This window comes from Antedon bifida, chromosome 7 (genome assembly GCF_963402885.1).
Source record: "Antedon bifida chromosome 7, ecAntBifi1.1, whole genome shotgun sequence".
Taxonomy (NCBI): domain Eukaryota; kingdom Metazoa; phylum Echinodermata; class Crinoidea; order Comatulida; family Antedonidae; genus Antedon; species Antedon bifida.
Window position 1 is genome coordinate 22,964,346 of NC_136232.1, and position 24,263 is coordinate 22,988,608.

Below are 24,263 nucleotides of genomic sequence, written 5' to 3' on the forward strand. Positions count from 1 at the left end.
TTCTTAATATAGTCATTTTTTTTTTATTTATTAATTCAACTTTGTTTTACAAGGGTAGCTCTAACAGCTGTACTAAAATAAATGGTATATTTTTTTTTAAAGTAGAACCCCTATTATGAGACAACTTTGGGACCCACACAGTGTCCCCTTACTAGTTGTCTTCTGTATTTTTCTGTTGGCTATAGTGTTAAATATATTGTCCTTCATTTGAAAAGGAAAAGTGTCCCCTGAATTAATGTATCCAAAATGAGGGTTTGTACTCTAAATGCATTTATAATATTTTTTAACAGCAGAAATGGAACTATTCATTATTGATTGACTTATTTAAAATCTGTATTTAATATAACTTATGGTGTAAAAATGACAAAATAAATGATGATATAAACTTAGTAAATAATATCAGTAGAAATGGGTCAACAAATTATAGATATTTGAGTACAGTATATGCAGCAGTCTCAGAAGTCAAGAAGAAATTAAAAATAAAGTTTCTTATCTCTTACCTGGTTTTCACATGCAAGTGACGTATGCCATGAAAAATAGTACGTACAGTCCTCAGATTCGTCAACGAACTGAGGCTGACCTATGACCCCGTCCGTGTGTGGACAGACAAAGTTTATGATAGAGCTTCTGTTAAACTGTCCGCGATGGCAAGGTTTTCCGCCTTCGTAATTCAACATGAGAATGCCGTCGTCGAACGAAAGGCGTTTGTTGAAGTGGCCTGCGTCGTAAGAATGTGGGGTGCCTACACCAACTGGTTTTTGTTGACACACACCTGCGAATATGACCCAAAAAAAAAACCAAGAGCTCAGAGCTATATTCTACATGGATGATTCAATTCAATTTCTTTATTGCTGCAAATGCCATCAAGGGCTAATATCCGCTTAAACATACCACATCATACAAACATAATTAAACATATTTACATTTAAAATTTAAACACATAAAATTACAGTCAATACAACTGTAGTAGTTATTATTATTTTTAATTATTTTAATTATTGTTATTATGATTATTTTTATTGTTATTATAATAATTAATAAAAGTGTAATAAATTATAGGTCACATCTTAAGGGCAGTTTTAATGTCAAGCACAGAAGAGGAAGACACGTTAAGATGAAAAGATTGAGCGAGTGAGAGTGAGTGAGAAAGAGTAGAGTGAAGAAAATGATGAGTACAGTACAATGTTTTTAATACTTGGAATTTGACTGATGCTTTGTATTATTATGTCGAGTTGTCTGTATCTTATATGGCTTTTTTTTTTGCTTTAAAAGATTTTTGTATTTTATTCAACACAGTTGATGATACTGAGAGTATTGTGTTTTAAGTTTTTGAATTTTGCTGATGCTTTTGTTTTCTTTTGTATTGTTTGTATTTTCTATGGTGTTGAAATAAAAGATTATTGATTTATTTAAATAATAGACTAGGTTTTTACCATATCACAGAGTATGGTTCGTCACATTTCAACCTGACAACTTTTTGACACACATTCACATTGATACACACTAGATCAATCTTTCTATTACATTATTGAATATCTATGAGATTCCACAAAAATAGTAATTTTTTTAAAGTGGGGTAATGGGCATAAACAATGGCCACCATCAAGGAGCTACCTTCTCGTAACCGCACCCCTTTTGCTTAGCTATGGAACTAAACAAAAATGTAACTGTGAGGGAATAACATGCTACTTGAAGTTTACTGGGCTAAATTACGTTGTCGAAATACAACATATTTGTTTTGTCGTACAGCTACCACCAAGCGGCACTAGTTTGTCTGTCCACAAAAAAGGGGCCCCCGAGATGGACCAGTACACATTCACACTATACTTACAATACAGTTTTAAAAAGTATGTACGTAGATTTTTACCTATATTTTCATCTGGACAACCAGACCCTGTAAGCTTTTCACAGATGTTAAGTTTGTAGATGTAACCACCACCAGACACAGAGTATCCATTAGGTTTGTTTAGTGATGATAAATCAAATCGATAGCCTGAAAAACAAAACAAAAAATAGTTACAAAACTACAGTACCAGCCAACTTTATCACCTCTGTCTGTCTGTGAATGATTTGGCGTTCATAAGGGCGCCGTAATTCATGGATGCTTAAAAATTTGCATGAGTTTGAAGTCGCCTCTCTCTATGATACTGTAGACATTTTTGGACATATGCAGAATGTACGTTATTTTCAATTTGTAATGACGATTTCACATGGCTTTCAGACATTTCAAATTGGAGAGAAGCAAGGTTCAAATTATTCTACTTCAGTTACTGCAGTAACTGCATTTATACTGAAACAATGCACGTAATGATTCAATTTTTGTTTCAATGTTCAATGTCAAAGTTTATGAGGCAGTCACTGCAATAAACCGTATGTATGATAAACAAAAAAATGTATAAACATGTTTAAAGAGTGAACAATAAAAGCTTGCTAAATACTTTGAGAGTTTGAGTATTAAACAAAATGTAGTTACTGCAATTTTGAAGGATATTTGTAATTATGAAAAATGATGGACATAATACCTGTAGCTGGGTTAGTGACTGTACAGTCATCGGTAACTACCTCTTCATCCAAGCCACAAGCAAGCTCAGTGAACCAGTTGAAATGATAGAAACAGGATGATCCACTGTAGGCGTATTCAGGTCCTGTAGCCTGTGTGAACATAAAATGACAATGGATTACTATCACAAAGGTAATTAATAACACTTCTCACGGTTAGAAAGTTCAACTTTTCTTTAAAGTAGAACCCTATTAAAGCGACAAATAAAGCTCTGTCTACACTATCAAAAAAGTGTGATGTGCTCAAATATGGTAGTGATATTTCCAAATATGGTAGTGATATGACATCATCATGTCCATATATGGGCACATCACATTGTTTTGTCAGTTTGATAGTGTAGACAGAGTTTTAGGGACCTCATTTGAAAAGTGTCCCCTTAATGGGGGTTTGACAATTAAGGGTTCTATTTATATCATCTACTATAAAGATCATGTAATGATTTGATAATTCGTTTTGATTTAGCATTTTGCTTAATTTATTTTGTATCTCCATTGAGATCCAGCCACTGATACCAACAGCATTGTCATTTTTTCAGTAATTTACCTTTGGATTTTGAGCTTATTTAATACTGATATATATATTCAAAATAGTGGTAGATCCCATAAATTTTAAAGGGGTGTTTTTATTTTTTTAAATGGCATGGCAACTTATCCAGTAAGTATTTATGAAACCGAAAAAGCACATACCTCTGAATCCTTATCACAAATGAATGCAATAGTTGTTTTTTTACGAAGAGTTTCACCAACTGATGTACAGGGATCGCCGCCCTCATATGTTAGGCTTAGATGATTGTTAATCCATGAAGGGGGCCCAGAAATGTGCCCCAAATCAGCATATCTAAACAAAAAAAGTGATACATTATGTTTTACCACGCTTTACCACGTTGAAACACCGGTTCTCGTCAGATCACTGAAGTTAAGCAACGTTGGGCCCGGTTAGAGCTTGGATGGGAGACCATCTGGGAATATCGGGTGCTGTATATGGAGCTGTTAGGCATTTGAAATCAACACTGCTGACTCTTATGGCACCCCTGCATCTAGTATCTGCTTATGCCTTTCCTCTGGTCAAGTTGAACACAGGCCGAGAGAAGCCCTTGATCAATGTTAGGACCAATCAAGGTGCTTTAAACTTTGTTTGCTTTGTTTGTATCAAACCTGTTAGTGGCGATAATTATCACTGTTGGTTTCGATTAAATAAAATAAATACAAAATAATGATTCAGGCATAAGCCTACCTGAAACATGTGGGTATAGACGAAATAATTCAATTTTGATCCAAACTCTCCCACTGTATTCTCTTGAAATCATATCATTCAGGTCCAGCATTAATTAATAATACTTGTAAAATGCCTTTTAAAAAAAGGAACTTTCTGGAAAGCCTTCCAGTTGGGTGTCCGGTTTAGGCCAGAACATGCATGTCCAGATTTTGGTCAGTCTATAGGTGTCTGAATTTTGGTCAGTCCGAGGGTGTCTGGATGTGAGCCATGGGTGCCCAGTTTGGGCTAGCTCATGATTATCCAGATTTAGGAGAGTTTCTTGCTTTTTTTATCTAGGCTGTTTCATAAATTCTTCAACTTACGTGGGGTTTTCAGCTGTGCCGGTTTGTAAACACGCTGCCGAGTTTCCAGCACATTTTGAGCCTATGAAAACAGTTAAATGCAACATATAAATGCACAGAGACATTTAGCTTAAATAAAGGTAAAATCTCTATCACATAGAACATGTAAACACCAATCAGTGAGTGAGGCTTAAAGCTCCATTCATGTTTCTTTATCAATTTTCACCTAAGCTTAAAGCTATGTCTACACTATTAAACTAGTGTGATGTGGCCAAATATGGTAGTGATATGACATCACCATGTACTATATATGTGCACATCACACTTGTTTGTTACATAAATTTTCAGTGTAGACAAGGTTTAAGATTAGATTAAAAGGAGGCTATTGATGAATAACAATTTCATATGTATATATAACATACATTTTAGCAGCTCTATCCCACTGGTAGGATTTGAACCAGCAACCTCTCACTTACAGGCCATGTTTTATTCTGTTAGAACCCAAAGAAATATAAACTTAAAATACATTAAATTTAGACCATGACTATTAAAATAATTTGATATCCATACCTTCAACATTATGAGAGTGCACTAGAGGGCGACAGATATTTATGTAGAATATATCTGGTTTCGCTGTTGTCTGATAAAACGGCATGACCTTATAGTTATCTTTAGTACGTGTCAAAGACGACAAATCAAATTGAGTTCCTTGCGAGTTACGATAGCTACATTCTACTAGATCGAACGGCGGGCAAGCCAGCGGCGTGGCCCACTCAAACACGTATGTGCAATCACTTGTTTCGTTGATAAACTTTGGTTCACCCGCTCCTGTAATTACGTGCAATTGTACAATAATTGGAAAGAGGAAAAAGGTATACTCATTTAAATATTGTGAATATTCAATTGAACAATGATACATGATAAATGAAAATAAGTATAGCTTACTAACATATTGTGAATATTCATGAAATTGATTAATGACAAATGTGAAATAATTATAGCTTACTAAAATATTGTGAATATTCCTGATTGATAAATTAAAAGTTAAAGTATAGCTCATTAGCATATTGTGCATATTCATGAAATTGAATAATGGTAAATGAACAGTTGAAATAAATATAGCTCATTAACATATTATGCATATTTATGAGTTGTTAATTTAATGACACTAGAGGTTACTCCGTTCAATGGACGGGCACCATCTAGTTTAGTCATCTAGTGAATTCATGGTATCAACCAAATGCTACTGTAGTACGTAAACATTATACTTGTGGTTTTCAAAGATCTCTCAATGACCTATAACCTGGTTGTGAAGCAAAACAAATGAGCATAGGTTGTGCGGTTTAGAAGAAGATAAAGGGCAAATTTCTCACCTTTTACCTCATTATCACAATAAAATATAAAAGCTGTAGATCTTTTATAGACTTTATTATGACACGCTTCTCCGTTGGTGTAGTTCAGTTTAAAATGGCCGCCTTCATATACCAACTTTGTATTTCCCATTCCTATATACATAAACAAATTGTAAATAGTAATATGTAGTTATAGTGAACTATTCTGTGCACACTTGAGCTGGCAATGCCATAGCGAGAGGTTAACTATTAACTATTTTATATAACATCTTGTTCTCAGTTTTATGTGATTTTATACTTTTTATTACTGTGTGTGCGACAATGTTTTTAGACAATTTTAAATGTGTGTACTTTCAGCCAAAGTTTCAAGCCATTAATGAGTTTAACAATAAAGTTTATTGAATATTGAATATTGAATAAAAACAGACGAGGCAAAGATGCTTTAAATACAATCATTAATATGAAATATGACCATCTCTGCTGGGGAATTGGGGTTGGTAGTGAAAACTAAAAATTTCAGACGAGGCGGGCGCCTCTTCTGCCTCATGCTGGCTACGGCCCTGGCTGGTTTTCCAAAGTGAGCTACACATAATTTCACAAACAATCGATCCAAACTAGTTATCTTTTTAACTAGTTAACTAGTTTTTAACTAGTTAACTAGTTATCTTTTTAACTAGTTAACTAGTTTTTAACTAGTTAACTAGTTATCTAAACTAGTTATCTTTTTAAAGTCTAGTGACCAGTAACTATAAAATGCACCAATATAACTGAATAAACAATAACTTTATTTGAAAAATATTTTTGTATAAGACATTTAAGTACAAAATTGTATTATTATAGCGGAATGTTCCATTCTTCACACAGGGTTGCGGTATATCACAAAGAAAATGATTACCTGCAACTTTTTGGAATGAACCTTCTGCCGACCCAGAGTCTTTAGACTGACATGCTCCGACTCCCGGCTTGTTGCAACTACCAGAAGGTTTTACTAAGTTGCCACAAGGATTAATGCGGTACTCATACTCTCCAGACGTCACTACGTAGTCCTCTTTAGGATTGTGGAGTGAGGAGAGGTTGAACTGGAACCCAAGTTCAGGATCCTGTACTACACAGTTAGATCCAGTGTCAGTCTAAACAAAATTTAAAGAAATTTAATTGATTCTTAATATTATTAGGTGATCATTTAGAATAAAATGATCACCTATTGTTATTGTACTTGCATTAAAATATTTTTCTTCTTTCTGTACACTTTTTGTGTAACAAATATCTCAAAAAGTTAAATGTCAATGATTACCAAAATTTCACAATGTCTTTCAAATACTGTAACTTAGTCCTAATAAGCTTTTCAGCGTGATCACTCATCCGTGACGTTATTTATACGCCATTTTGTGAAATCACATTATCAATCATATCTCCATAATTCATTATCACATATTAATAAAATTCACTACACGTAAGCTTCAGGTCAAGGGTAAAAATATTAGCAAATAAAAACGCACGTGCACGTAGGGTCATGCGCGTGAAATCGCGCGTTAAAAATTTAAAAAGCTCAAAATTACGTTTTGATCAAATTAGAGCATGAATTAGGCCATTTGTGTGTTTTAAAAAATTACTGCGTGCGTGCCTACGTAGAAAGCATAAAAAATAACAATTTTTTGTACAAATTGCATTCTACTCATCTTCCTTAGTACATTCACCAAATTTGAGTCCATTTCGACTTAAAATAATGCTATACGAGCACGTTAAAAATGACAAAATGCGCACATTAATTGTACAAAAGTGCTAAAAATGGTAAAAAATAAGGCCTTTTTAAAATGAATATAACTCTTCAGAATGGAAGGTGACCCCCAATTTTTTTAACTTATTATGGAAGCCAATGTATATACACATTAGACGTACAAAATGGTATGATGTCATCATTTGGCCACATGAATTTTTAAAATAGGGTTTTTTCCCCTTTAGTCATAGACCACCATATTCAACAGAGTGTAACTCGCTTATCTGTGATCGATTTTCTTTTAATTTTTAATTGATTCTACCTCAACCAATTGTTACTCATGAGTTGCCAAAATTTTCATTTTGATGACGTCATCACGTCTTAAAATTTAAATAACGGTGGTTACGTAATTTCACCTACAACGTATATTTGAATACCTTACAGCTCTTTTGAATTAAAGTTGACCTTGATGATTATAACTTATTATGAGAGCTGGTTAAATGTAGATATTAATTTATATAAAAATTAAGCCTATCGAATCTTGTGACGTTATCATATGGCCAGTTGAAGTTAAAAAGCAATTTTTTCATCTCTTTCGTCAAAGTTATACAAATTTTAAAGAGCGCGCACTGCGCTTCTACGTGCCAAATTTTCTTCCAATTGTTATATTTTATTGCTCAATTCATTATCTTTCGATATTGTTATCCACAAGTTCATTTGGATAATGTCATCAGTGCCAAAAAATTAGAACATGATGCGTGTCCTTAATTTCACCAATGCTACACTGTATATAGATATACAGTATATACTGTACATTATGTATATGGCATATAATAGGCACAACTCAGCACTAATATAGCGTATAATAGGGTGGCATACATCAACATTTTCCGATTGTATGTTAACATACGTGCATGTTTAAAAAATATTAATGTCAATAAAATTATAAAAATGATCACCTATAATTCGTCAAAGTGACGAATTAAATTCTAGTTTTATTTTCTTTCTGTGGTAATTCTTCGCTGATGATGATTAAATATTTTCAACTATAAAGCCTTGTCTACACTATCAAACTCCATGTGACAAAAAAAATGCGATGTGCCTTTATGGACATGATGATGTCACATCACATACAGTATTTACTGATATCACCAGCATAAATGGGCTCATCACATTTTTTGACACATAAAGTTTGATAGTGTAGACAAGGCTTTATAAAATACACTATTTTTTTGGTACAGTTGTTTCATAGTGTGGAAAGAACTTCAGCTTCAGTATTATCTTATGTTAAATAAAGTTAGTCATCTTTTCAAAACAGTAACAGCAAAAATGTATACTGTATACAGTATATACAAATGTATATTTATATTGGCTTACAATACCCTCATAAAAACATGCGCAAAGCTCTATTTACACTATTTGTGGCAACAAAATGTGATGTGCTCATATATGGACATGATGACATCATATAACTATTGGGCACATCACACACATTTTTGTCAAACTAGTTTGATAGTATAGACAGAGCTTTATATTTTTTAACCACATTTTCTTTATCCTAATTCATAATTACCAAGCACATTTTTCAAATAATTAAATATATAATAATACACAAAAAAACACAATTACCTTCAATGGACAGGCTGCTGGAGTTTGCCATGAAAAAACATATTCACAACCATTGCTGACAACTTGCAAAACTGGTGATCCCTAAAAGAATATTTTCTTGGTTAGAAATTTCAAAATTGAAGAGAAGTACCATTAAATCATATTTTCTAAATATTTATATTTTAAATATAGATATACTTATTCTAATTAATACTTATATAAATGTAATAATATTTAGCGATATTATTTATACCAACTGATTTTGTGGCATTTTTTTTTTTTTTTTGAGAGCAGATTTCTTTCTACTGTACTACACCTGTTTGTAAATTGATTCAAATAGTTTAAAATCATCAAAATGTATCCTTGATAGGGGTGTCACTGATTAAGGATTGGTCAGTGTTAAAATGGACAGTATAGCCCCCTTCTTTATGGGAAAGAATAGGGAAAAAATGAAGAAATATGTTATTATAACATAAAAAAAAAAAAAACTTACTGGACGATCAGAACATTCAAAAATAATTCTAGTACTGTATCGAATGCCATCTTTGCAGACATCTCCATTCTCGTACTGTATACTGATACTGCCATCTGGTGCTGCTTCCGGCATGGACTGGATGTATCCCAGACTACGCGGTGAACCACCTTTGGTAGATGTCTGACATGACCCAATGGCACCACCTACAAATAAGGGTGTCAAATTTAAACAATTAAGATGGTAAAGCACTTGACCTTTGCCCTTTAACTTTTAGAAATGGATGGTTGTATCCAAGACTATGGGGTAAACCACCTTTGGTAGATGTCTGGCATGACCCAATGGCACCACCTACCAACTTTAAACTGTAACACTTAAGATGTAGTACTTGACCTTTGCTCTTTGAACTTTACAGTAGTCCTTATTTGATCAATACATTTTTATGAAAAATTTAAAATCTAATAAAATCGATTAACTGTGTTCGTTTAAATATAAAAAACACCAACAATAGATTTATTACCTGGGCAATTGTAGCCATTATCGTTGTTTAGAGGGCGACAAACATTGATATGATATCGCAAATCGCTGCTTTCATCTCTAGTGTCCACCACTTCCCAGTTGCCATCTTCCTTGGAAAGTGGTGTGAGGTTGTACTCATTACCATGACTGTCGGATATCAAGCAGTCAACGGCTTGTGGTAGACACGCGTAAGGAGTCTCAAAGTTGAAGAGCCATTTGTTGTCGTCTTTCCGCAGAAACGTCAAATCATGATGATTGCCAGAAACTTCATGACGACAAAGGAAGGTAATTTCCACGGTAGAATTACGATTACCTGTAAAATAATTTTGTTGAATATGGTAGTGATATGCTCAAATATGGTAGTGATATGACACCATCATGTCCATATATGGCCACATTACATTTTTTTTGTCACATAAAATTTGATAGTGTAGACAGAGCTTTAAACTAGACTAGGGTGTTGAAGTAGTCAGTAGTTGAAATAATCCATGTCTAGGTTTATTACTACTACTTTATAAAATAGAGACTGTGTTTTGAAATAAAAAAAAGTAATATATAAAAAATGAATTTTGAATTTAAGGTCAAACAAGGCTCTATTTGGCATTCTCAAGCTAACACCATTACTAGCACTTTTTAAATTAGCCACCAAATAGCTTAAAGATGTATTGTCCCTTTGACTAATTCCAAAAAAATAAAAATAAAAAGATTTCGAAAAAAAGTGGGTCATTTTGAAGTATCATAATAGTTATTAACTTTCACCAAAATATAGTTGAAAAAAAAATCATTTAACTGAAATACAGACGTTTTTTGGTCAAAAAATAACTTTGACTTCCAGTCAAAGTTTTCGATCAAAACATATCTCATATTTTTTGTTGGTTTTTTGTTGTTTTAAATTGAACCTTTGATGTAATTTGTACATTTGTTTTGTTTATATAATATTTTCTATGTTGGTTTTTTTTTTATAGAATTTGATGGTCTTTTTATACATAAATTTTAATGTTTGATGTCATTTTGATATAAAATATCATTATTTTATTGTAATTTTATTGTAATAAGACGCAGCAATTCAGCTTTTGGCTGCAAATGTATTTTAATTTTTTCTTTTTTTTTTTTCGAAATATAGATACCATGATATAAGAAATGATTGAATTCAAAAGAAGAAATTATTTTCATACCAGTTTCTTCTTCAATTGGCATATTATAAACCAATGATAAATGGCCATCATCAGTAAAGGTAAGGTCAGATGATGTCTGACCTAGCACCTTAATATTATTTCCATTTATTTGGCATGCTCCAGCATCAGTAACACCATTACAATTACCACTTGGAACAGCACCACATATGTTAATCTGGAAGAAATATATTATAATCACAATTGTTAGGCTCTGTCTACTACTGTTTTTGCCAGCAAGATCTATTGATACAATCAACAGCTTCTCAAATCCTACAAGTCTACCCTTAAATGTGCTTAAATTTGGGACCATGTCAAAACTACTATACTGCAATTACTGCAGTAACAACATTTGTTTACCTCAATAATTATGAGTTTATTTCAAGTTTATGAGGCAGTTACTGCAATAAACAGTGTGCAATACTCCTAAAAGGTTTAAAGAGAGTTACTGCAGGACTGCAGTAGTATAAACTTGACATGATCTTTTACCTTAAAACAATTTAAAATAGCAGTAGAATAACTGCAATATAGTCCCTTACTTTGTACAGTATTATTACATTATATTAAGATTCTAGGCAGTGACATTTATTTTGAGAATAATGGAGAAATAGTATACTGGATATCCTGGATTTATATAGCACCCACTTTTGTGAAACCTCTAAGCGCTGAACATTATTACCCCAGTCATTTTTTTGGATCAAAGAACTATGGAAACATACTCCCATAATGCAGCTAGTAATAGCGCAAAGTTGTGTCTTGATCTAACCAGGTTCCCATTTATAAACCTGGGTGGAGAAAGGCAAACGTAAGAAAAGTATCTTGCCTAAGGATACAAGCAATGCGGCGAGAGTTGGATTTGAACCTCGATCTCACGATCAGTAGTCGAACATCGAACACACTGCGCCACACGCCCTTACATAAGAAATATGATTATTCAATTGTGTTTGTACCTTGAATATACTGTCACCATTGCTGATGGAATAAGCTCCTTTTAGCTTGAGAGGGCTAAGGTTGAAGGTGTATCCAGAGTTAACATCCCGCACTGTACAGTCCTCACCAGACGAGGTCTCAATAGAGCAGGCAGCTTCTGTCTTCCACTCAAAGATATAATCACATCCATCAATCTTCTCGAGTAGTCTTGGACTTGTAGCCTGCACAAAATAAACAAATATTTTATTTTTATTTCTATTCATTTATACTGGGCGACCTCTTAAGTCGAAGACTGGTTTGGCCTCCCAGAGGGTCAGTTATGAACAGTGGCTGTGATGTACTAGTACATCGGGGTAACCCCCTACTCGTCTCGAAAGATGTACTAGGTTCTTTAAAGTCCACATGAGATTTGTACACTGGAACTACGATTTATAGTCCTTATCTGAGAAAACATGTTCTACCACCAGAACCACAGAGCGATGTTATGGCTAAGTAATTATGATTAACCACTTGGCCACTGACTCAACTCTTTAAAAAAAGTTTCAACTTGGATCTAAAACAAGTGGCAATTAAAGGATGGGAAACAAATGCATGCTCTTTTATATGGCTTAAGATGGTTCTATTTTGACCAAAATAATTATCCTAATGGTTACAGAACCAAGACTTCAACCAATACTCTGAAATTGGTAGGCAAGCATATAAACCACAAAGCTTCAGTGGTTGTGAAGAAAAAGAAAATATGATTTTGAATTCAAATAAAAAACTTATTATTATATTTTTAACCTTCTTCAATGCATCTCATTTAAATAAATCACACGGTTTCAGAGCAATATAGGTAAGTAAAAAAAGTGTGATGTTCCCAAATGGTAGTGATATGCCCAAATATGGTAGTGATATGACATCATCATGTCCATATATGTGCACATCATTTTTTTTTTACACATATAATTTGATAGTGTGGACAGAGCTTAATAACACTTACTAAGGATCCTTTCTCACATATGAAATGAATACGTGTCTCTGAAACTTTGCCATTGTCACAAGTATCTCCATTGCTGTAGGTCAGTTTCACATGACCGACGCTCTCAATTACTGGAGAGGTTTTGGAAACGCCTAGATTACCGTGTACTTGAATTTCCTAATAAAGAGAAAATTACAAAACGCTTTCAGAAAACTATAAATTTAACTAAAAGGGTACTAGTGTAAACATTCAGTTGAACCTTGGTTATTAATAGAGAGGTTTCACAACCTTATGAATACGATAAAGGAAACGCATACGTCACACGTTTGTGAAACTTTTGAGCTGATCCCAATTTCATATTCTTAAAGCAACCAGTCACCAGTCATATTCGTAACTACAAAACGAGTATAGTTTGTGATCTATTTTGCACATTTTGCATTGAATTAAGAATGATTCCTGAATATAAATAATTTATTGAAAGTAATTTACTAAAATGCCAGGTCAATTTTGATAAATAGCAGTTTTTTAAGTCCTCACTCGCTCTACGTTATGCTTGTTCTAGGCAGCCAAGCAACACGTACCTGCACTTTGTTCAAATTTACCGGAGTCATATTATGGACGGCACTTAAGTATTTCTTTGCCGCACAATGCGATTTTTAATGGCTTACAAAAATGAATACATTAGTGTGATGTATCCGATTTCGTCATCGTATTCATTTTGTTTGTTTTAATAACAACATCCCGTACTTACTTTACCATCAACAATCTCAGTCATACAAGATGATGCAATGACATCACAACCCGCTACAGGCTTTAGAGGCTTACACACGTGTAAATAATATTTATACGTGTGGCCTTCAATACTGTCATCAATAATTGACCAATTGTCGTCATTAAGTGCATCGGAACCGGATAAGCTAACAAAATTAAAAAGAAAACAAAAAATATGTTATCCAATCATGAGGAACAACTTTGGTTGTAAAGTATTGGCCTAATTCACGGGCTGATTTAGACATTTTAGTGTACATATTGTCGATATTTCGGAGGGCCTCTCAATCTCAGAAAAGAGTTTAAGTCTGCCTTCCAACTTTAATTTATCAATATATTTTAGCCACCAATCAAGCGAAGAAGCTTGAATCGGAATAAAGTATTTGTTTAACTTGCGGTATAGGCGTCTACTTACAAGATAAATTCGACCAGATATTTTAGCGCACACATAATCGAAATTTCAGAGGGCTTGTTAATCTCGGATACAGTGGAGTAACAAAGACATTAGCCCTCTTGTTTAGGAACCCGAAGTGCCCCTCCAACGCTGAAGGCAACGGCCGTTTTTTTTTAGCCTTTTTCATATTTTAATGTATTTCTTTCTCTGGGAACTGCCCAGGGGGCCCTATATGCTCTCGAGCTGTTACGCCACTGATCAGATAGGGGCTTAAGTCTGCCTTCCAAGTTACTTTACCTTGATAAGTCATATTGCTGGCTCCCTTTACGGACTATGCACTCGACCGGTTTTTGAGGACAGGCGTACATAGTGGACCATTCAAAAAAGTAAGAATGATTATTTTCCGATACGTATTCAGGAGATGAATCACCTTGGCTATGATCACATATGAACACAATTTCAGTCTACAAAAAGAGAAATTTAAAATTCACTGGTTTATTAAATAAACAAAAATAATGAGATTGATTAAAAGTGTAATTTTGAAATGATTTTTTCCAATAATAATTGTTTATTATTTATTTATACTGAGCAACCTCTTCAGTCAAAGACTGGTCTCAGTTATGATCAGTGGCTGTGTGTGTACTAGTACACCAGGGTAACCCCCTACTCGTCTCAAAAGATGTACTATGTTCTTTAAAGTGCACAAGAACTAAATGTGTACACTGGACCTACGGTTTATAGTCCTTATCCGAGAAGAATTGTTCTACCATCAGAACAATGAAGCGAGTAAGCCTTGAACCCTGATGTTATGGCTACGTAATTACGGTTTCACTGTCTTAACCGCTCGGCCACTCACTTGTTCTGACATTGTTTTCACATTAAGATGTTTCAAACTGATATTTTCCTTTGTAAATGACTTTTTTTTTAATAGGGCTTAACAACAATCTTCTAAATTGAACACTGATTTTATTCTTGCAGTAGCTTACCCTTCTATACTCCCTCGGTTCACCATCTACTGCATGATAAGGGTCGCCATTGAAATATGTCAACTTCAACACACCATTGTAATATTCTAACGTAGTATTAGAGTTTATTTTACCAGTGATGCGCGATGTTTTACTAAAAAAAAATTTAAAAATATTCTTTAAATGTATACATAATTGATGTGTAGTGTGGAATCAATCAATTATGGATTGAAAAAGTAGAGTTATAGCCCAAAAGGGATACTTTCGAGACCCAATCTCTGAATAGGAGTTGGCCGTAGCATTAAAACATATTTTGTCCATTGCATGGTAAGGTGGCCCTTAATAGGTGTCAGGGGGGGCCCCAGCAGAGCTCAGAGGGATTCTACTGTATGAACTAACAAAAAAAAACATTTGCTTTATAGTTGTAAAGTGAATTATTACATTAAAAATATATATATTTTTCATATCAAGATGTTTAAAATTGATACTTTTATTTTTTTTAAATAAGATAAATAATTAAAAATATACATACTCTTCATTTTTAAATTGACAGGCTCCAGTATCACTGCCACTGCAAGATTGTGTAAGAGGTTCACAAACACCAATATAGTAATTATATTCAGTGCTATTCACTTTTGCTGTATACGCTTGACCTTGTAACGGGGTCAGGTCAAAGATCAAACCTAATGAAAGCAAGCAAAGAAAAAAAGATTTAAAGATGTATTGTCCCCCAAAAACATGAAAAAATGAAGATTAATAAAATCAGACTTTGAATAGGCCATTTTGCAGTTTCAAAAATGTTTTTTTAATTATTTCACTTATAAAAAGACAAAAAAACTGTTAATTGTAACCAAAAACTATTGTCTGACAGACAATTTAGGTGTTTTTTGCTTAAATGGTAAATAAAGTTTTTTTCGATTCAATTTTTGGTTAAAGTGAATAACTATTATGTGACATTAAAATGGCATGTTAAACAAAAAATAAAAAATTTCAAGGGAAAATATATCTTTAGGTATTGTATGATATTGTGAAAATAAAATACTTTTAGCAGAATTATCATTATATACAAATACAGTAGTTTGTTTGCGCTTAGGAGCTTTGTGGATGAAACGCTATACTAGATTGACGTTTTAATAATATAATATGAGATTCTGGATATAATAGATTTGTAAAATAATGCCACATTATAATACACCCTATCCTTACATTTTGATTGTGTGCCATTCATTATTTGTTCTATTGCATGGTAAAAGTTCCATTTAATGGTTCTATTTAATGGCATCTTATAGTGTGCACAGACTATTGACATTGGAACTCTGGCTTTTTGAGTGGCACATAAACAGTGATAAAAGATGGTAATCTTGTATATTCGTTGAATGGGGAGGAGATTTTCATTCGTTGAAAATATTCTTCCCAATCAACTCATGATATGGGTGATACAGAAATCGGTTCAAACAATAGATTACCTCTTTCATCATCATAAGCTGTACAACTGTGACTTTTTATCGCTTCTTCTTGAGGGCAGGCTGCTGCTGTACGCCATTCAAATTCGTACAAACAGCCGTCACTGGATTTACGGGTAAAAACAGGAGCACTCTCTAGGTCACCTTGAATAGAATTTTTAAAATGTAAAAATGTTGAATAAATAACTCACATGTGTCGAATGTCGAATGTAACTCACAACTCTTCCAACTCCACTCCCTCTAATGAGACTTATAGTTTATAAGCACAATAAATTATAAAATAGTTTATCCATCCTGTAATTGGCAAGTTACTCACTGCTGGACGTGTATGAAATTTTAAAAATATATATTACCTGGGCTACAGGAAAAAGTAATGATAGTTGAAATCTGTTTCCTGTTGTTGTCACATGGACCGCCATTGGTATATTTCAATGTCAGATGATTGTCCTCAAAGACAGGTGATGTTTTAAACACACCAATGTCCTTAACACTAGATCCCTCTAAAAAAACCATGATTTTGTTGTAAAAACATTTCCTAAACATTCAAAACTCCTTTTCAAACAAATTGTTTTCGTTTTTCTAACAACTTTGTCATTTCTTGTTTTACTTTAATTTATGTCTTGGGGAGATGGCCTGCTTATTTGCACTACTGTATATCAAAAGTAGCTATTATTATTATTATTATTATTTCAAATGAGTTTTTTTTTGTTATTTTTTTTTGTAATTTTTTTTGTATCTTGTTGAGAACCAATTTGTGTATGTTTTTGTTTTGTTGCCACAACTGGGGGCACATTGTGTTACTGGAAATGAAATAATAAAAAAAAATAAAAATTATTTTAAATGATGATGACATGAAGTCATTTAGTGGAATAATGCAAGGGTATATGGTTCATTCATAGTAGCATGATTTTTGACAGTCAATACCTAAGCATCATTGAATTTTACCGTATTCTATGGTTATGGTCTGGGTCTATGAAATCACATGTGACACACATGCAATGTTGTATCAAGAGAATCTCCTTAGATACAGCATTGAAAATCAGTTAAATTATAATAGAATAGGAATTATTTTACCAATATAGCAGGCAGAGTCTTCTGTTCCACATTTTGTTGACCCCACATTTTTCGTCTCGTCTCGTACAATTTTGTTACACACGTTCAGAATAAACGTACCGCTCTCCACCTCGTCACTGTTCAAAGCGACCCAATTTTTACCTTCCTGATCAAGTAAGCCAAGGTCGTATCGTTTCTTTCCCACGGTAACCTGACACGTAGGGTGCTCGTGACAGGCGTACCGTGTACGCCATTCAAAGAAGTACGTACACGAAGTCTCTGTGATGAATGTTGGTGAGCCAACATCTAGCGAAATATAAAAACGAAGTACAACGTTATAAAACATAAAGTACATATTATTTTAGAGTGGTAGCTGCTTGGGGGTTTGACATAGTTTTAATAAAGAAAGTGACCCCTTAATAGGGGCAGACATAGTTTTAACAAATATATTGACCATCATTTGTTTCACAGGAAAGTGTCCCCATAACAGGGTTTAGACATAGATTTAACAATATTCACACTAGACAAAAACAGTATGCTGTGCCTAAATATGGTGGTGATATACCCAAATACGGTAGTGATATGACATCACTTTTTTTTTTGTCACATAAAGTTTGATAGTGTAGACAGAGCTTTAGTCTTTTCACAGGAAAGTATCCCCTTAGGGAAAGAAGATTCTTCTGTATTCTGAAGGAATCAGATGCTGAAATATGTAGTTGTCTAATGTACTATATGCTCATACACTAACCTGCAGTTTCATTGCATTTAAATGTAATGACAGATGTTCTCTCAAATCCGCTTGAACACTTATTCCCTCCTTTGTATGTGAGAGACAGCTCCCCATCTACATAACTAAATAAAAGAAACTTAGTTAATTCACATGCTTATTTACTTGGGAATGGAAAACAAGGAACTTCTATAATTAATAAAGTGATGCAACACTATGCAGATATTGAGGGAAATGATATTCTGCACACAATTAGAAACTAAAGTGTTTGTTGGATGTGAGAATTTAGAAAGAAATTTATACAAATAAACAATATTTAAACAAATAAAAAATATTTTGGAGAAAATAAGCGGGATGACCGAGACATAACTGGTGCTGACCGGGGTTCAATTAGACCAATCCCTGGTTAGCGACGAGGGTGTATCCCCTTACCACGGTTTTTTTTTTTTGCCATTGCTGGAATTCCTTTTATCGTATTAGTTTATGTACAGCGCTTAGATGTTTCACAACATTAGGCGCAATATGAATCCAGGATATTATTATTATTATTATTAAAGTCTGCATATACCTCAGTGTTTGATGGTTGTTGCCAAAGCTTCCAGCATTTTTCTGGACAGCATCAGATGTAGCAAGCTGGCAGACACCTGCTTCTGGTTTATTATCACAAGCCTTTTCGCATACATTCACATAATAATCATATCCAGTAGTCTTCACATGGTAGTTGCTACCATCTTAAAATGAAGGAATAAGATGCTGAATTAATCTTAATATGGTATTGATGTGAACAAATATGGTAGTGATGTGAACAAATATGGTGGTGATATGCCCAAACATGGTAGTGATGTGACATCATCGTGTCTATGGGCACATCACATTTTTTGTCACATAAAGTTTGATAGTGTAGAAAGTGCTTTATACTATGCTCAAAACAGTGTTTGGATTATGAAAAATGAGGATACATCTTCATGGTTAGCACACCCAGGAGGACACACAGGATTTATGTGGGAGGGGGAGCAACTTGTTCCATGCCATTTAGGTCCTTGGAAATAAGCTGACATTTCAAACATGACCCAATTTGGTTTATTATCCAATTAAAAATTGCAAATCTTTCTTGGTAATATCCTACTTCAACGTTTTATTAAAAATGTAATATATTTTTCTAAATATTATATAAAATATCTTTAGGAACTCATTACCCAACTTTATGTAGAAGCCACGTCACTTCATTCATTCAAAGCGGGCATTCTAGAGACAAGGCGCAACAGCTATCTTAACATTTTGCTAGTATGTTTAAATGAAGAGTTATTTTTCCCAAATGATTGTAAAATTAAAACATTACTCGGTATGATCTGTAAGTCTGAATCAATTTTATTTTCGGCATATATTGACTGCCTTATAAGTACTTTCTATGAATAGATGACCAGTTGCGAACATGAAAGCCTGTTTTCATTTTCAATACCGTTTTAATTTTACACTTTCGGGACAATGTCTCTCGGCAGTAATGATGTCGAAAGAAACGTTTTGAAACAGAAACTAACCTGCTTTTTGAAGAGGAGCCAAGTCAATGTCAATCCCGTATTTGTCGCTGTCTAGAACACAGGTGTGCGACGTCAGCATCTCCGTTTCACACGCATACTCAGTCTGCCATTCAACTTGAAATTGGCAGTTGTAATCGGACGTCACAACTGGCGCTCGACTCTGAAATGGTAAAAAAGTATTTATCTGAAAACTAAAATAGATTGATAATGTGATGTCATAATTGACAACAAAAAAATGATGAAAATAATTTTAATAGCATAGATTTTAAAATGTTATGACCTCTAACCCCATATATAGTCCTTCTTTGGGAAACCCACATTCAGAGGACACCCATATTAAAGGACACTTCCACATTTAACAAACAAGGAGGAAAATATATGTTTTAAAACTACAGCAGCCGACACTATTCATGGAATACACTTATAAGAGAAACGTTATTGGGTCTACTGTACTAAATCAACCATACAAAATGCTCACCTCCCCGATTCTAGCCCCCTCTCTAGGGCATATGAATGTAATCGTCGTAGACGGGTTGTGATTATTACATCCTGGGATATTTGTTTCTGCGTGCTCATAGTAAAGTGAGAATTTATTATCATCGAGATGAACAAACTCTCGATCCACTGGCGCGCCCATGTTATACGCTGTTCTGGGCGTGGTACCATCTGGTGTTTCACTACTATCAATGCGACAGGCAGCAGCCTCTTGTGGACAAGATGATGTCGGGTCTTCTGCAAATTAGAAAACATTTTGTTTGTTTTTTATTTCAAGATACATCTAACAAGAAATACTTCTAATGAATGTAATTACTAAAGCTCTGTCTACACTATCAACTTAATGTGACAAAAATTGTAATGCGCCCAAATATAATAGTGATATGCACAAATATTGTAGTGCTATGATAATCATGTCCATATATGGGCACATCACATTTTTTTGTCACATACATTTTGATAGTGTAGACAAGGCTTTAGAGCCATATGGCACAAAGGAAATCAGGCTTAAATGTGAGATAAAGAGTTTAAGACCTGTGCCATCTTAAAGATGTTTTATACTATCATTGTCTTGCCCTTCATACAGCACAGGATGTGAAAATATATAAAATACAGAATAAACCTTTGGTACAGTATATACTATTTAAAAAGAGTTTCTGGCTATGCTTATCAATGTGGTTGTTGTTGATTCACAGAGGGTGTATGCTGTCTAACAAACTAAAATCATGCATGAGTTAAAATAGTAGTTACTAAATATTTTAAAATTAAAGAACTTACCTGGCTGTATATTTCTACAAACATTAATGTAGAAATCATAGTCGCCACTGGAGACTGCCAAGTACCCTGAAGACTGTTTCACCAATGGAGTGAAGTCATGCTTCTTATTTTGGTTGTCATACAGGTAACACCTGTTCTCCTTCACCGCTTGATTGTCAATGCGATCACAAGCAGCGGTCGTGTGCCATTCAATGAAGAAACTGCACGCAGAACTTTCTAAAAGTATGGGTGAACCCTGTAAAAATATTTTAAATTAACGTAAAAAATATTGTTTGCTTCTCCTGCTCCACCAACCTCAAAGTTTTAACTTAAAGCTCTGTCTACACTATCAAACTAGTTTGACCCAAATATGGTAGTGATATACCCAAATATGGTAGAGATATACCCAAACATAGTAGTGATATGACATCATAAGGGCACATCACATTTTTTGTCACATAAAGTTTGATAGTGTAGACAGACCTTAGGAAAATGTTGGACTACTAGATTATTCAGTTACAATAGCACCTCTACTTTAGAAAATGCTGGGAAACACCTCTATTAAGGGGACACTTTCATATGGAAAGAACACAGAGCAATATATGGTTTAACACTGTATACAGCCAACTCCTCCCAGGGCCTAAAGTAAATGAATGACATAAAGTGTCCTATTTTTGTATGTAGATTAAAAAAATTTGAATGAATTAAAAATCGGGAGAGTATACCACCACCAATGTTAATACTGTGAAGTATATCGCCACCAACGTTCAATATATGCACATAATGCGTAAATTATAATTAATACCTTTTATTGTAGACACACGACGCTCGCGTTGTATAATATCACACTATCAACAATTAAGAAGCGGTGCTATACAATCTTTGCCAGTAATTGTTCGTTGTATCATTTACGATTATGGTACATACGACGTGTGATGATTAAATTAACTTGTAGTAAAATTAATTTTCTATGGCCCTTTTTAATGCAATAATACTGAATTTTATGGAAACATGTGTGAAACCGGGAAATATATTTGAAATTCTGGAGACCGGGAGGTGATGTTAAAATTCGGGAGACTCCCGAATAAATCGGGAGGGTTGGAACATATGCTCCATGAACCCGCCTATGATCAATCCTCGTATAAACCATACTTACAAGGCTATTACCACATTTAAAGTTTATACTGGTATTGTAGAACCTCTTGGATCCTGAGGCTGATGGGCAAATGCCGCCTTGGAAATCCAATCGAAAGCCTCCTTTATGTTCAAATGTCTTTGGCTCTAATGTTTCAGAAAAATTTCCTATTACTGTGGCAGTATTTGTGTCATCAATCATACAGACTGAAACGTGTTCACTGCTACATGTGCCACTTGGTAAGCTACCACATGGGTTGATTGAGAAATGGACCGGTTTGTCAGAAATCTTAGTTTTTAGGTGCCAAATATCCCTGAAATGAAACAAAAATAAGCCAATTTACAACAAATACATACAAGATTCAGGAAAATACACTAGGCATAGGCTAGTGGTTTTATGCTAATGAAGATTCATAAACGTAGCCCTTATGTATGGTTTTGGTATCATGCCTAACTACCCTTATAATACTGTAAACCTACCTAGAATTATTAAAATAATAATATAACTAGTAGTAGTACACACACACAATACTAACTATACAGTGATGATACAGTGTGTAACAAACGCTTTTAATGTATTGTAGGCCTAGTTAGCCTACTAGTTCTTTAATTAGGCCAGGCCTTTTCCAGGATTGAGCCTATGCACAAAACATACACTATACAAAGAGCAGGCTTAGCTAGGCATCGGCCTATTGTATCGGCGCTACTGGATTCACCCGCTACTGCAGCACTTTCGTTCACCTCCAAACTTTTCAGCTGAGTAGCTAGGCTATCTATCCAGGCCTAGATAATTTATATTCGCTTACCATGCACTTATTGGCGTCAGATCATATTTTCCTGCCATGCACTGTGTAGTTGAATGTGTTTCATTAATTGTTAAACAAATAATAATGAATAAAAACAATATTAATGAACAATTTCCGTGAACTACCTCCGGACGAAACGCCATTGTTATGAAAAAAAGAATTCGATAAATGGTCACGTGAAATTATGTCACACACGTGATAATAATGTCAAGGCCACCACCAACATGTGATCGATTGTTGGGATTCTGTTTCCAATAGGTCCGCCCTCTAGTTAGTAGCCCTAATTAAATGTTTTTAAATAAATATAATAATCTATTATGTAACCGGGTGATATTTTATTGATATATTATTAATTAAAATCTTTAAAAACGAAGAAAATATAAAAAATCGTTTATGAAAATTGACCAAAAAATAATGATTGACGTCATTCATTGATTAGCCGGCCAATTATAGACCGTTCTCCCGATTATAACAAAAAAATACTTCTGCTGCTTATTCTGCTTGCATGTTCCGCCAAAATAATTATAAAAAAAGTTTTAATTTAAGCTATGACATTTCTTTCATTTCTTTCTTTCATTTCTTTCAATTGAAAAAACGCATATGGAACGAAAATTATCAATAACATATATTAAAATTAAGGAACTATGATTCAGTCATGGGGCCGGATTAATTAATATATTTTGGTTGTGTTTTTTTTTTATTCAAATGAGGAGTTCTATAATTAATAAGGAATGGTAAAAATGAATGGATGAGTAATACTACGGAATTGAATGATATTAATAATGAATGGCTATGAGTGCAATTGTGCAAATAATTTTATGAGGTGAGAGCTGATATACTTTCACGAGGCGAAGTCGAGTCAAAATAGAACATTCCATCTTTAGTTCACCGAATGGAATGATCAATAGGACTTGGGTGCTAAAAAAAACGTCCACAAATAAGGCGATGGGGTGATTTTCTTTACATATTTGAAGTCAAGTTGTTCCATACCATCCATACACAATTAGTATGCAAGGCCAGTTTACACAGATGAGCGGTAACGGTAATAAAAATATAGAATCTATGTTATTCCTTAAGCGTTGGTTCACGAGCGACGAAACGCAAGGATTTTACCAATCACAATTGATGGGTTCGAACAGTGGCCGGTCATTTGTCAACTCTCTTGCGTTGCGCGTACGTCCTTGTGTTGCGTCTCTAGTGGGAACCACGTTTTATTACCATTTACACCAAGCGCGGAGCGGACGAGCGGTTTCCGCTGAGGATAGTACGTGGAGAAATTGGTCGCTCGTATTGGTACCAACTTCAGCCCACCGGCAG

At 34.1% G+C, this 24,263-nt stretch overlaps 1 protein-coding gene across 1 annotated transcript in view; it reads right to left on the reverse strand.

Moving 5' to 3' along the window:
- The window catches only part of LOC144848737 (cation-independent mannose-6-phosphate receptor-like), a 48,351-nt gene extending 25,224 nt beyond the window's left edge, over window positions 1-23,127 (reverse strand). Inside the window, exons 1-28 of the mRNA XM_078705603.1 lie at window positions 22,947-23,127; window positions 22,163-22,454; window positions 21,028-21,262; window positions 20,234-20,487; window positions 19,756-19,915; window positions 18,786-18,948; window positions 18,239-18,342; window positions 17,512-17,796; window positions 16,791-16,937; window positions 16,441-16,581; window positions 15,507-15,657; window positions 14,996-15,128; window positions 14,307-14,473; window positions 13,599-13,764; window positions 12,869-13,024; window positions 11,907-12,107; window positions 10,960-11,134; window positions 9,786-10,097; window positions 9,287-9,471; window positions 8,815-8,895; window positions 6,364-6,598; window positions 5,490-5,621; window positions 4,687-4,944; window positions 4,138-4,198; window positions 3,247-3,397; window positions 2,523-2,652; window positions 1,868-1,993; window positions 501-772 (exon numbers count right to left, since the gene is read on the reverse strand). Coding sequence (XP_078561729.1) covers window positions 501-772; window positions 1,868-1,993; window positions 2,523-2,652; window positions 3,247-3,397; window positions 4,138-4,198; window positions 4,687-4,944; window positions 5,490-5,621; window positions 6,364-6,598; window positions 8,815-8,895; window positions 9,287-9,471; window positions 9,786-10,097; window positions 10,960-11,134; window positions 11,907-12,107; window positions 12,869-13,024; window positions 13,599-13,764; window positions 14,307-14,473; window positions 14,996-15,128; window positions 15,507-15,657; window positions 16,441-16,581; window positions 16,791-16,937; window positions 17,512-17,796; window positions 18,239-18,342; window positions 18,786-18,948; window positions 19,756-19,915; window positions 20,234-20,487; window positions 21,028-21,262; window positions 22,163-22,454; window positions 22,947-23,089 — 5,016 coding nt within the window. The 5' untranslated portion in view covers window positions 23,090-23,127. The remainder of the gene's footprint in view (window positions 1-500; window positions 773-1,867; window positions 1,994-2,522; window positions 2,653-3,246; window positions 3,398-4,137; window positions 4,199-4,686; window positions 4,945-5,489; window positions 5,622-6,363; window positions 6,599-8,814; window positions 8,896-9,286; window positions 9,472-9,785; window positions 10,098-10,959; window positions 11,135-11,906; window positions 12,108-12,868; window positions 13,025-13,598; window positions 13,765-14,306; window positions 14,474-14,995; window positions 15,129-15,506; window positions 15,658-16,440; window positions 16,582-16,790; window positions 16,938-17,511; window positions 17,797-18,238; window positions 18,343-18,785; window positions 18,949-19,755; window positions 19,916-20,233; window positions 20,488-21,027; window positions 21,263-22,162; window positions 22,455-22,946) is intronic.
- Between the last annotated feature and the right edge of the window lie 1,136 nt (window positions 23,128-24,263).